This window comes from Haliotis cracherodii, unplaced genomic scaffold (assembly GCF_022045235.1).
Source record: "Haliotis cracherodii isolate W230 unplaced genomic scaffold, xgHalCrac1.p SCAF_1, whole genome shotgun sequence".
Taxonomy (NCBI): Eukaryota; Metazoa; Mollusca; class Gastropoda; order Lepetellida; family Haliotidae; genus Haliotis; species Haliotis cracherodii.
The window spans coordinates 9941595-9957343 of NW_027266264.1; the positions used below are offsets into that span (position 1 = coordinate 9941595).

The 15749-nt window shown below is 38.9% G+C and overlaps 1 protein-coding gene across 1 annotated transcript in view; it reads right to left on the bottom strand.

Annotated features, from left to right (window-relative positions):
• Nucleotides 1-8533, bottom strand: part of LOC139472307 (uncharacterized) — a 105459-nt gene extending 96926 nt beyond the window's left edge. The window contains exon 1 of the mRNA XM_071254756.1: nt 8338-8533. Within this exon, the coding sequence (XP_071110857.1) occupies nt 8338-8443 (106 nt within the window). The 5' untranslated portion in view covers nt 8444-8533. The remainder of the gene's footprint in view (nt 1-8337) is intronic.
• Between the last annotated feature and the right edge of the window lie 7216 nt (nt 8534-15749).

Sequence of the window (15749 nt, forward strand, 5' to 3'; positions counted from 1 at the left end):
AAATCGTGTGTGAAGTGATCTGTAGATTGCACATTTCACTGTTACCACTGGTTATTTACAGCAACCACGGTCCGATCGCCGCTATTGATGCCTTGAATCAAAATATATACTTTAGAATCCACACATGTATAGAAACTCTGAGTGAACTGCCCCCTCTATGATATAGAGCCAAATGATTAGCGTCCATGTCTGTTTACAAATGCACTCACACATCAAGGGAGCCGCAATATGGAGCTTACTGAAAGTAGTTCCTGCTAAGCGACCTCATTTGCATATTTATCATCGTATGATACCAAGTTTATTGGATTGGTTTGTCACACCTCATAAACAGATTTCTTATGATCTTTCCAATCTAACAACATATACAGTTATTGTACAAAATGTTTCTCATGTATTAAAGAAAGTCAATAGTGTTGTAAAGAAACATCAACTTTGAATCCATTCCGAAGAATTGACAAAAACAATTACTGTATTCAAGGTAATAAGCACCCCGCTCTAATAAGCACCCACAGCGATATTTGCTGAGATATTGGCCAGTGAACAATCCCAATTAGCACCCATTCCCATTCTAACAACTGGCTGTCTAACTAATGGGAGGGCACCATTCCGATTGATCAATGTACACAAGACTTGTTTATTCGTGTATAATATGCACTCATGTGTTGTATGCACCCTTAATTATGGACAATTAAATTCTGGAAAATATATCTGCTGTGTATGACACACACATACTTTTCTTTCGTATCATTTCAGGCTGTCAGCATAAACCACGAAATTTACGATCTTTCAACTCTGTTGTCTGCTCTACTCCACATGTGAAACAGTCACCAGGCAATCATTAAATGCAATTAAGCCAGTACTAATTGCTGTTCTGGAACTTCTTAATCATCGAGGTAAATTCCATGAGTTTTATAGAGACAATGGTATTTAGGGTTAAAGGGGTCAAAATTAAGCATGAAAGTCAAGGTCATATATTGGAATACTGCTGAGTGTGACATTAAACGACAAACAATACAGGGCAAATATCTAAGAAAGCGAATTACATTAATTAAGGTTTCTGGCGTGCCCAAGGGATGCAATTCTGCACAGCGAATTGCGGCGCATTAGACGACTCGGCCACCCGTGCCCCCCAAAAAAATTAGAAATCACTTTCATATTTCTAATAACTGTAGATCTATCAAACAATGATCCAGAATGTTTTAAATACATTTCTTTCTAAAAGTACAGAGCAGTACACTACAGTTATAACAAACTCAAAGGGTCCACTAATTTTAGTTCATCAAAACCGTGCTTCGTTATATACCGGTATGTATATATACAGCACATCTACAGCAGATGGCTGGGACCAAGATAACAGTTTGTTACATCCGTCAGTTGGTTATAAGCGTGTCCTTTTTTGACATATTTTACTGTGCCTAAATATATTTTAAAAAACACTGCCAAGAATTTAACCTAAAATTCCAAGATTATGTCTTTAAAAATTACAAACCAAACCTATCCTTTTAGAGAATATATGATACATAGAAAAAATTGACATGCTTGATACATCCAAAATATGTTTTCAGATAGCAGTAATTCCCCTTGTTACAATATTATTAATAGCCTTGTACAAATACCTGGGATGTTATTGGGGAACAAAATTAATCAATAGCTATTTTCCAGTAGTAAGCTAGTACCATAATCCTTCTAGCAGGCCCAGGAGGACTCTCATATTCTACCCATAACCGTGACAGATCCCTTGATGTAAAATTACATCTCTTGATGAGTTCTCTTGTCAGGAGGAAGAAATTACCATGACAAATCATATAAATCTTCGCCACTTTCAACCAATCAATACAAGGCTAATTAAGTAAGGGACAAGATCTGCATATTTCATAGACATAATGAAAAGAACGCTGTTAATTAGGCTTTCAGGGTTATGAGTTGCTTGTTTTAGAAATGTAGACGTTTACTTCCCAGCATCAACTTGTTTTAACAGGTATTATTGTAATAATTTGTATTTTTGTATATTTACCTATTAATATGCATGTATCAAGTATATATCAGCGTTAGAAATTGGCACTAGTCCTGTAGTCCTTGCCAAACTGCCCAATGGTAAAGGTATCATAAGGACTAGTAGAAATGTGCCCTTTTTAAGGGTTTTGCCATATGTTATCATTATAAGGACAAGTGGACAAAAATTGTTAGTTTCTAACCCTGTATATGATCCAGTCTCTTATACAGAGAAAATATCTGAAAACTCCCATGCAAGTTTGCAATACTTAGGTAACTCTACAATACTTGGTAGGGCTGGGACGGGTAAATAGGGTACTCGGGTTGGGTGGGTACTGAGAAGGACCCGGGTACCCACAGGACTACCCGAACTCGTGGTTAGTCATGTGATATATTGTTCAATGACAAAAGATCTAGTACTATATGGTTACACTACAAGTCACTAATGTTCGCATTCCTTTTTGACAATGCACCCATTCCTTCTGACTTTTATATGTTTGACTAATGACAAAACTTCAGTAAATGCATGACCAGACCGTTTTAGATGTGTATTTAAATACATTCTGTCAAGGGCTACGGTCAAACTATTGCCAATTGGACATTTTGTACAGATTTTTTTAGACCCACAGCAGATACCTGGGAAGGGTCAGGAAATAGGAGGTCGGGTACCTGGGTAGTAAAATTGGACTTGTCCCAGTCCCAATACTTAGGCATGTCTACAATACTTAGGCAAGTTACAATATATACCGTATATGACGTAATAAGCGCCCAGGGTGTTCTCAAAATTAGAAATAGGGGGCTCTTATTAGAATATTATTTTGCTGGAAAAAACAGAGTTGAAAGATAAATTTCGTGGTTTATGCTGACAGCCTGAAATGTTATATTTTTCCAGAATTTAATTGCCCATAATTAAGGGTGTATATAACACACGAGTACGTATTATACGCGAATAAATAAGTCTTGTATACATTGATAAATCGGAATCTGGATTGTTCAATAGCAAATATATTAGCAATTATCGCTGTGGGCGCTTATTAGAGCGGGGCGCTAATTACGTCGAATACGGTAAATATAATACTTAACAGCATGTAATATATTCTCAGATTTAGTTGGTCACATTTTAAAATAGTTTGAAATATTTGAACCTGTTTTAACTCACTACACACTAAAACACAGCTTGTGTCTGTATTGATTTGAAGAGTTTCCAGCTGTGCGATATCTAGACCACAATACCCTTTGTAAAGTTGACATGCGTGATCTCTGATATCACCCAACCAACACACACACACTTCAGTTCGACAAAAGATGTTAATAAGATGAACATTATATACAGTCAATTATTCAAAAGATGATGTGCTTCAGTGACAAGGAAAGACCATTTTATTGTTAAAAATCAAATATGCATTATTGATGCTTTGCTGCAGCTGCGTGCAGGGATGGAAATTAGCACTAGCCTGCTAGCCCCGATCTGTTTTGTTAATGTTAAAGGTATACCAAGGACTAGTAGAATTTCACTCATTTTCTGGGGTATGTTGTAACTATTTGGGCTAGTAGATGTTTTCGGTTAATTCCCATCCCTGTGGTGACGTTTATACTAAACAATAAAAACCCATTAAAACCTGTGTATTGATCAATAGCTGAGTAAATGAATGCAATGACATTTCCAAAGTTGTCACCATGGTAACCATGGTAGCCATGGTTACTTAAATGAGTTCTGTATCATTCTGAAGCCACTAATTTCAAGTCTAATTCCAGTAAATTCCATTTCAGTCTCCACTGCACTCCGAGCCAAATGGATAGGGATTTATTTTTAATATATTTTCACAAAAGTCCACAAAAAGTATCTGCTTGGGTGGTTTACACCTACCTCATGACAAAACTGTTAGTCCACAAGGAAATGTCACTAATCCTTCCAGAATTTTACTCATCTCGGAGAAGTGAATCTATGAATATTTCTGCTATATGATGGCATGTAAATAATTAGTCATGACCAGACAAACAAGTGATTGATATTATGACCAACATCCAATGCGGTCGGGGTACAATGACACACAATCAACCAACTCACCTAGACTGACCCCCTGATCCCGTGACCACCTGATCCTGACAACAAGCAGTCAACCAACTCACCTGGACTGACCACCTGATCCCGTGACCACATGATCCTGACAACAAGCAATCAACCAACTCACCTAGACTGACCACATGATCCTGACAACAAGCAATCAACCAACTCACCTGGACTGACCACCTGATCCCGTGACCACATGATCCTGACAACAAGCAATCAACCAACTCACCTGGACTGACCACCTGATCCCGTGACCACCTGATCCTGACAACAAGCAATCAACCAACTCACCTAGACTGACCCCCTGATCCCGTGACCACCTGATCCTGACAACAAGTGATCATCCAACTCACCTGGACTGACCCCCTGATCCCGTGACCACATGATCCTGACAACAAGCAATCAACCAACTCACCTAGACTGACCACATGATCCTGACAACAAGCAATCAACCAACTCACCTGGACTGACCCCCTGATCCCTTGACCACATGATCCTGACAACAAGCAATCAACCAACTCACCTGGACTGACCACCTGATCCCGTGACCACCTGATCCTGACAACAAGCAGTCAACCAACTCACCTGGACTGACCACCTGATCCCGTGACCACATGATCCTGACAACAAGCAGTCAACCAACTCACCTGGACTGACCACCTGATCCCAACAACAAGCAATCAACCAACTCACCTAGACTGACCACCTGATCCCAACAACAAGCAATCAACCAACTCACCTGGACTGACCACCTGATCCCAACAACAAGCAATCAACCAACACACCTAGACTGACCACCTGATCCCAACAACAAGCAATCAACCAACCAATCTCATTAAAATCAGATAATAGTTCAGCTACTGCTAAACAAAGATCTGAGGACATCCCATTACGGACCGACCTTACGCAAACTTTGACTGACCAATTGAATGACTGACAAGAAGTCGACATTAGCCAATCAGAAGGCAGCTTTCTCGTGCCTTACGGCATTAATTTCAAATTGGTGACCGCTTCGAAACATATTTTGAAAAAAATTTGAAACCTGAACAAAAGAACATTCTGGAATGGCTAATAGATGGTCTAGATTGTATAGATTCAGTCGTTAATCCCGCAACTATTGTTCGGAATACCCCATGTTAAAGTTTTCGAGGTTGCATGATCAGAAATCACATCCTGAGTGTCACTTTCATGATCTGGTAAGCGACGCTCTGATTGGTCGGATGAAAAGTCGTTCTGACGTGCCCCCTATTGGGATGTCCTCAGATCTTCTTTAAGCGGTAGCGAGAACTAAGAGCAGATATTGATGAGATTGTCAACCAACTCACCTAGACTGACCACCTGATCCTGACAACAAGCAATCAACCAACTCACCTAGACTGACCACCTGATCCATTAAGTTGTCTCCTACAACACAGTTTGCCGGGGACCAAGCCTATCTAACCCGGGATCCCCATGGGGGCTATTGTTATTGTCTATGATTGTGAAGTTACAGCTAGTAAATAGTGTTTAGAAAAACAACTGCCGTGCGTGTACTCTGCATCGTGCCTGAATCATCTACACATGCAACTTCCATATTTGGCGGATCTAAGGAAGGATGTCACTTGATCAAGAGGGCTTCAAATGCCAAACACTAAATCAGAGTCAACAACTAAACCTTAATACGAATAATATACACTACATTTTACACATCAAAATATTAGCCACATGTATTAGCCGTATGTTTCAAATTACATACACTGTTGTGCAGTTATAGTTTACATGACGTTTTACCTCACATAAATTGCAGGACAAAGCCCTGGAGACTGTCTAATCTTATTTGGGGAAAAAATTAAGTATTTTATTCCTTGCCACACACCCCATATTATCAAGAGTGGCACCAAAGTTCTGAAACATTTCTACATTTTTCTTTCACAACAGGGTATCGATAAAATGCCAGGAAATGTTCAAGAAAGGAAGAAAAGATTGATTATCATGATAATATTCTAACTGTCATAACGATCAAGACAGTATTAATAAATGGCACCAAAGTCTTCAGCTCATAATCTTCATCAGATGGAATCAGCCATTAAGACCACAAATGGGAATAACAAATGCAACTAAAATGGGGCATATCAGATTAAATGCTTAATTATTTTTATCAAAATGAAAATGAACAAGGGAGATATATTTGAGAATTTATCTATTCATATATACCAGGGATTTATCTATTCAGGTATAACGGCACTATGTACTAGGGATTTATCTATTCAGGTTTAACGGCTCTCTATACCAGGGATTTATCTATTCAGGTTTAACGGCTCTCTATACCAGGGATTTATCCTGGATTCCAAACAAGTGCTTTGGCAGGCAGATTGGGAACAATTAATTTATTTTTTTCAAAATTGTGATTTGTTTTCCTATTTTCCAATTCAGGGTATTTTAACATTGTATTTGACAATGATTGCATTCTGTGCAATAGTTTAAACATTCCATTCTGTGAAGGAACTTAAAAAGCTAAGCATTTAGCTTCTTCCTCTTTATCTGTCCTGCTAACAATGAAATTCTACAAGTCACCTCCACAAAACCCATCACATGAATATATGAACTGGGAATTGTAATTCCAATTTAGAAATGTTTACCAATTTTCCCAGGATTTATTCCTATTAGCCTCTGAGAATATCTTGATCAATCCTGAATACATAACAAGATCACGATATAATTGTGCCTAGATGCAACACTCTCAGGTTTTCTGTATCCTCAGTGAGTGTTCCCCAACACAGTTGAGTGGGAGGCCATTGTGTTACACGCTTCAGGGAACACACAAACAAATGACAGTACTTCTGACCGCAGGAGACAGGAAGTTGCATGATAACAGTACATCCGTCTGTACGGATACATCACATTGAAAATATAAAGATGTTAAAATGTATACGTTAACTTGGTCTTTCTCTGACACTTCTATCCTTTTGGCCTCTTACTTACGGAGTACCTAAGTCATTGCTTGATGTGACACTATCATTAAAACAGTCCTCAATAGATGATGATTAATAAGATGGATGTACTTTATGATACTTCCCAATAACATGTTGAACTTGTTTATAAATACATATCCATAGCAATAATGATTTGAAGGATGACGTCCAGGTATTGATAAAATAATTCATATTTTTAATAATTGTTCAGGTTTGAATCAATACACAGCATTTCAAATAATGAGATTATTTCCCATCTTGCACAATAAACACTTTCAAAAAGGTTTCAAATCATAATTTACATTTGAACATCACAGATGTAACAAAGGTGTTTTTTTAATATACTACTAGATCTCACCACAGTTTAATTCTGTCTATGAAGGACTCCAACTGATGTTATCTGTGTCAACACAATCTATGCATAGCCCTCATGCAGTGGTCCCCCTATGATCTCATAGATAATCTCAAATGTGTGGCGGTCCCAGAATCTTCTGTTTAAAACTATGACCTTCATATTTCTACTGCCTATCATTCTCTGGACGTAAATGTTCACACTTAGTTCCAGGGATGAAAACAATAACATTTCTATAAAATCGATAGACATTGTTCTTGCTGAAGATCACAGCAGTTGCTAAGTGGAAAGTATGCGTGATATTGCACGTGCACTATACAGATATTGGCTCTCGGGTGCTTGCACGCTTCGTACAATCTATGCCGACTTGCGTGTGACGTTCTCTGCTCACACAATATAGGAAATCAAAACACACGCCCCGTAGTAATGTATACAACATAAAAGATATCTTCAGATCGTATTATTTGTCAAGCGTATTCACGATCATGTCTGACAACACGTACTGCAATGCAGTATACTTCCCTCACAAAAACGCGACAGTAGAGATGTAAACAAACCCTACCAACGACGGCCGTGATTTGATCGCGTCTAAAATATACTAGATCTAGTGTGTACTCATTTTAACAACTGTAGTAAGTAGTTTGGATTTATGTGCTGTCAGATATGTTTTATGAATAGTCGAAATGTATCGCCTGTTTTATGTCACAAGAAATATTGTCTTGTAAAATCCAAAAGGACCTAGATCTACGGTAAGTCAATTCATTAATTGTCATTTGCTCGGGCCACAGAAGCAATCACCGAATAAAAAGTTTTTAAAAAACCCAACACATTGCTCGGTTACCAGTACAGACGATTCCTAAATTCCGAGAAATATGTTTACTCGTCTAGCGAGCCCAGCCTGCGCACACCTCTCACCATAACAAAGATCGCATGCCTCGTCTCACCCATTCACGAATATTCTACCGACTTACCGTTGTAGCGCTTTGACTTGGGTTTGCTCACATCCTCGCCCATAATCATCAGCGAGAGTCCAAACATGAGTAATCCTAAAACTGAACAGTACGCGGCATTATACATGGTTATTCCGTGAAAGTACTCCGACTAACTTTGAAAGCTCCACATTGACAATGTTGTTCACTCAAACTCGTGAACTCGGAAGCAAGCCTTGACCTTTCGCCTTTCTTGACTATCCAATGAGATCAGTTATATTTATCACATCGCTCTCCAATTGGACAGCGGGTACCGGAGTTTACGATGTGTATATAGCATATTTCAGAATAGCAGGCGGGATTCGACTGAGTGCAGTTTGTGACCGCAAATTAATCGGTTGGGTGATAAATTGTTCTTGACGTAATGCGAATGCCTAGACCACAGTCATTTCAGGTTTTCAGAACACACCGTAGTCTTCTAAATCCGACAAAGCATGGACAATGTCTGTTCTTAAATGGGAAGACTAGATGTTATTAATATTACATGTTCCCGATCATAGACAAGTGTTGACTTCTCTGGACCTATCTCCAAGTGGGTTATTTGTTTGTTGTTTTACGCCGCACTCAGCAATATTCTATAGGCTGCTTGGGACCTATATTCTTACCCGATACCCTTACCGGTAAGCGACCAGGTTTAAGTGTTTCAGGTACCATACACTATAATGTTAGAAATACGGAGCGATATTATGCAAATAATAATGTGCATAGATACTAACTTGTACACTCAGTCGTCATTGTTGCACATACAGGGGGTACTGACGTCATAGCAAAGTGTTCATACCTACTTTACAAAACATCCAAACAAATAAATCATACTTATGTGTATTCATTCCCCGTAATTTGGTTATTCATAGTTAGTTCGTTAAATTTAATTTAATCATAAATTATACATAAATATAAACCATAATTGTAGAAAAGTACAAAATTTACATTGAAACGAAAAAGATTATTTTATGAATGCCACTGGCGATTTGAAAAACAGATAAATTCAATTCAACTTTGTTTCTGTGTTTTCGGCCGATGTCTCTACTCAACCTATAGGTATAATTAGTGCGAGTTTGAAATTTGTATGGTATTAAATAAGGTAGGTAGTAGTAAGTGTTTACTTTTTTTGTTTAGGGAAATTGAAATAGTTACTGGTGGGTTTGGTTTGATAGATGTCTACTAAACTATAAACTATCTGCCAAGCGTTAAATAAACAGGCGTTGTTTAACTTGGCTTGTCACATGACATGTTTATCTCATCGACTGACCTGTCAAATCTGTAATGTCATGAGTGACGCAGCCTCGAGAGAAATGCCAACAGCTTCAGGCCGCGAGGTGAGATAAACATGGCACTGGACATGAAAAGCCAGATGCCCTTTTTATTATGTATTTTTCTAAATTTCTTAATGACCTTATGTATTAACTCCAGTTAAGTATTATTTTTATGGGGATTTTTTTCAGATAAACAAAGTATTTCATTACAAAATACATAATAAACAATTATTCATGCTTCAGCGGTTTCTGTCATACCCATCTTTAGAAACAATTATTTACTAATTAGCAGTATGTCAACACCCAGAAGGTATTTTTATCAATTAACGTGGATTGTCAGCATAAGGAGGGGTCTACAGAAACAGGCTTGGTGACTTGGTTGATTGTATGTCATCGATCCCAAAATCGATGCTCATGATGTCAATCACGGGGTTGTCTGGTCCAGACTTGATTATTTACAGACCGCCGTCATATAGTTGGAATATTGCTGAATGCTGCGTTATACAACAAACAAATAACCATTTCTTAAAACAGCAACTTCACCTAGGCGTGAGGCTGTGATGGGATGTCATTACAGGGGTGACAGGCAGATTGGTAATAATGTAACACCTGCTTTATATTATAAATATTTTCATCAACTAATTATTAATGTAATACAATTTATAATCAAGCCCGTGGAAATGTTAGGAACTGATACATTTACGTAATTATTCATTCAAGGTATGATGAACATTTTTAGAAAAGAATTCTGACGTTTTTACAACTTACCACCCTTAAAAACCTCACGCCTGGCCGTCATTCCCCGTTGCTCAACACGGCCTACTCCGGGACAGCGCATGGATTAGTGATCAGACAATGTGACAATGTAATTAATGTAATTAGACAATGTGGGTATTAATTGGTTTAGGAAATTAGACGATCTGGGTATACTCCATTGTCCCAGAGTGTTCTGTGTCCTCGTGGCCTTACACTGACTGCTCACATGACACGATTCATTATAATGACGTAACGAGCATGAATGGATATATTCGATGAGACACGGATATTTCGATGCTTATGCTGCACACAATATTGTTACAGATACACTGTACAAGACATGCAAGACGTCACGCTTTGACCAGTGCGTGTCGTTGTTGGAAAGCCAGTGAAGCGTCCATAAACAACTCCCACCAATAACTCCAGGTCGATCAACATTGCACGGTTGGTTGGTTGGTTGGTTTGTTGTTTAACGCCGCACTCAGCAATATTCCAGCTACATGACGGCGGTCTGTAAATAATCGAGTCTGGACCAGACAATCCAGTGATTAATATCATGAACATCCATCCACGCAATTGGGATCGATGACATGCATTAACCAAGTCAGCGAGCCTGACCACCCGATCCCGTTAGTCGCCTTTTACGACAAGCATGGGTTGCTGAAGACCTATTCTACCCCGGAATCTTCACGGGTTTCATTGCGCGGTACATGGAATATATGTTGATATATATTTAAATAAGACAACTTTATTTCTTGGACTAAATGATAATCTATCCGACCATCAACAGACCAGGGGTACTCCGAATGGGTTGTTTATTAAGGCGTATCACGGGGTACATACAAGGTGCATATATACAGGCAGTAAACAGTAAACTACGGACCATGTATTTGTTTGTTTGTTTCTTTGATGTTTAAGCCGCATTCAGCTTTATTCCAGCTATATGACGGTGGTCTGTAAATAATCGAGTCTGGACCAGACAATTCAGTGATTGACATCATGAGCATCGATCCACGCAATTGAATTACGATGACATTCATCAACCAAGTCAGCGAGGCTGACCACCCGATCCGACAAGCATAGACGCCTTTTACCGCAAGAATGGTTTGCGGAAGACCTATTCTACATGTACCGAAAAGAAACGAAGAAGTTGAAATCCATGTCGATCCTTCCTTTGTATACCTCTAGCCATAACTCGATATGCTCAACATGCTCTTACTATGCTCAATATGATCACTATGTTCATAACTTGATGTGCTTAATATGTGGTAGCACATGCTAGTGATACAGTCGGTATCGTACACTCTACTCTTCCTTTAACGAGATATTTTGTTGGTATGGAGATGAGTTTGTCGCTTTTATTTATTGACTATTGACGTCAGCTGTATGAAATGACAGACATTAGTTTTGTTTAAGAGACTCTATTATGGAAATTAACTCAGCTGTTCAATATAACTCAACAAGGATATATGACTTATGTCAAAGCGTATACTTCCTTGGAGGACAAGTAGTAAGCACCAATTAATAATTGTTGTAGACAGTCGAAGGCACAAGAAGTGAGTAAGGTGAGTTTAATGCTGTTTAGAAGAGTATCGAAGGCATAACAGTGCACATGTTCTTTTTATTCGTAATATTGCTAGAATATCACCCACTTTTGTATTCCAATTATATTTTTTTCACACTTACAGCCTTAAGTTGATCGCCTCAAACAAAAACGAAAGAATCGCCTCAAGTAGCGACTGCAGGAAAATAGGAAATATGAATTCAGTGATTAGCAAGTTAAAAAAATATTTCACGTTTGTGTCCGTGTCATATTCTTTCTTACTTTTAAATCTTCCGGTGGTAACTTTCACCTCATTAAAGGTGACTGCGTTCAACCATGTTAGCATTCCAATCAAATTTGATTCAAATCGTTTAAAAACCATGCACTTTGTTATCTGTTAACTTAAATTATATTATGAATAAGGTGCAACTGCATCTATAAGTATATACATATGACAAGGAATATTAGGGATAACAACCTTTTTCATTATACATACCTACATTATACATGTCTGAAAAGCCTAGCTACCTGATTTCCTCTATTAGACGCCTGTTCTTCAATACACACCGGCCTCTAATTGACGCCGGGCCATACGCTCTATCCAAAAAATATAAAGTCCGTTCTCTAATACTCTGATATGTTGATAATTAATATTGACCGTTTCCTGCAAATGTACTCCTGCTCTTAAAATTAATATTGACCGTTTCCTGCAAATGTACTCCTGCTCTTTGTATGACAGTAGAATTAGGAATTCAGTAAGGTAGCGAGTTGCCACTGTGCCAAATTAAACATAATATAAGCAGGCTCAATGGCTTGCGCGAAATCTATAGATTCCAGAACGTTTATAAGACGGCATATAGTTATTATATTATCATCAAATTACTTGATTATCCCTTATCAATCAAGATTAATTATGTCATCATGTAAATGATGTAGGATGACCAATGTCAAGCTGACCTCCCCATGACAAAGACTTATCAAAGAGAAACTACTGTTTCATCTGAACATTTCAAGGCTTAAGTTAAGTCTTTATATCAGGCCATTCCACTGTCAAGTTTCTATGGCAACCCTTAACTGTGACAACAAAAAGGGCAATAAAAGGATTTATCACTGCCTCATCAGCATAGAACAAAATAAAGGTACATGCAATATAAACAGTGGATTCCTTCGTGAATCTTCTTGATCATACACTTAGATTCAAGGTGGCGATGGTATCCAAAGTGACACGGTATTCTCCGATGATGAAAATACAATAATCAAATAGGCATTACTGATGAGAGTTGAGAACATTCTGAGGATTTAACTGGGGATGATAGAGGTTTCATCATGTTGATGAAAAAGGACAAAATTGGTTGCCACACTGTCATCAAGTATCTCCGACTGAAAGGACTATCTCCAACAGCCATCCATGCGAACATGATGTCAACTTTAGAGAATGATGCGCCTTCCTTTGTCTCTGTTCGGAGGTGGGCAGAGGAAATCAAGAGGGGAAGAGACAGCCTCGAAGATGACCCAAACCAGGAAACCCTCCAACTGGCACCATGAAGGTAAATGTTGGTAAATTACATGATCTTTATACATACTGTTACATGATCTCTATTCCCAAATTGAAACAATATGTTAACCCAGAAATCTGTGCGTAGAAGAACCTAGTGTGAAACCAACAAACAACCAACAAATGGTATACGATTAACAATTACTGCACAGGAATTACAATGGCAGTACACAATAGAGTGGTAGTACAATATTCGATGGCAATATATACTATGATGACAGTGGTCAGTACCAAAAACAAAAATACAGTGGTGATAGAAAAAGTGAGTGATAATAATATATAGTCACCCAGCGGCAACAGTGGTCAAGCTTCTGAGATGGGCTAGCAAGGGACTCAGGGCTGCAGGGCTGATGACTGATCCTCACATGAAAGCTGGTTTCGATGTGATGAAAATGCATGAGAGATACGCAAACACGCTATTGTCCCCTTATATACAGCCCAACTAGCTACTGGAAAGTTCTACACAGTGCCCTGACCAGTCTAGCGGCACTAGAACATTGCAGAAGTTTCTAGAACATTCTATCACCGTCCATGGTAACCGGACCGGAAGTTTACACACCACACTAGCATTTCCTGACGACTGATCACTGTCCTAACACAATGCAATGAGCGTCTACCGAATTTCAACAGAATCAATGTAACACAGTTACAATCATTGTTCAACAATAAAATACACCGACATATAACAATACATCACATAGCCAATATAGTAGGCATTACTCATGGGATATTGAGAACATTCCGAGGAATGAACTGTGCATGATAGAGGTTTCATCACGCTGGGTTCCAAAGCTTCTGAGTCCTGACTAGAAACACTCCAGAGCCATCATCTCCCTTGAGAATTTAAGTATTTTGTGCCATGAATGCAATGTATAACTGTGGCATTGAATTCATTGACCATCCTTCGTATTCGCCCGATTTGGCATCGTCAGATTTCTACACCTTCCCAAACTCGAAGATATAACTACCTGGCAACCATTAGAACCTTTCTTCCACCCTTAGTAAACCAGGTTCCAGAGCTACTGCTTGTCTCTACATCACATAGCCAATATAGTAGGCATTACTCATGGGATATTGAGAACATTCTGAGGAATGAACTGTGCATGATAGAAGTTTCATCACGCTGGGTTCCAAAGCTTCTGAGTCCTGACTAGAAACACTCCAGAGCCATCATCTCCCCTGAGAATTTAAGTATTTTGTGCCATGAATGCAATGTATAACTGTGGCATTGAATTCATTGACCATCCTTCGTATTCGCCCGATTTGGCATCGTCAGATTTCTACACCTTCCCAAACTCGAAGATATAACTACCTGGCAACCATTAGAACCTTTCTTCCACCCTTAGTAAACCAGGTTCCAGAGCTACTGCTTGTCCCTACATCACATAGCCAATATAGTAGGCATTACTCATGGGATATTGAGAACATTCTGAGGAATGAACTGTGCATGATAGAGGTTTCATCACGCTGGGTTCCAAAGCTTCTGAGTCCTGACTAGAAACACTCCAGAGCCATCATCTCCCTTGAGAATTTAAGTATTTTGTGCCATGAATGCAATGTATAACTGTGGCATTGAATTCATTGACCATCCTTCGTATTCGCCCGATTTGGCATCGTCAGATTTCTACACCTTCCCAAACTCGAGATATAACTACCTGGCAACCATTAGAACCTTTCTTCCACCCTTAGTAAACCAGGTTCCAGAGCTACTGCTTGTCCCTACATCACATAGCCAATATAGTAGGCATTACTCATGGGATATTGAGAACATTCTGAGGAATGAACTGTGCATGATAGAAGTTTCATCACGCTGGGTTCCAAAGCTTCTGAGTCCTGACTAGAAACACTCCAGAGCCATCATCTCCCTTGAGAATTTAAGTATTTTGTGCCATGAATGCAATGTATAACTGTGGCATTGAATTCATTGACCATCCTTCGTATTCGCCCGATTTGGCATCGTCAGATTTCTACACCTTCCCAAACTCGAGATATAACTACCTGGCAACCATTAGAACCTTTCTTCCACCCTTAGTAAACCAGGTTCCAGAGCTACTGCTTGTCCCTACATCACATAGCCAATATAGTAGGCATTACTCATGGGATATTGAGAACATTCCGAGGAATAAACTGTGCATGATAGAGGTTTCATCACGCTGGGTTCCAAAGCTTCTGAGTCCTGACTAGAAACACTCCAGAGCCATCATCTCCCTTGAGAATTTAAGTATTTTGTGCCATGAATGCAATGTATAACTGTGGCATTGAATTCATTGACCATCCTTCGTAT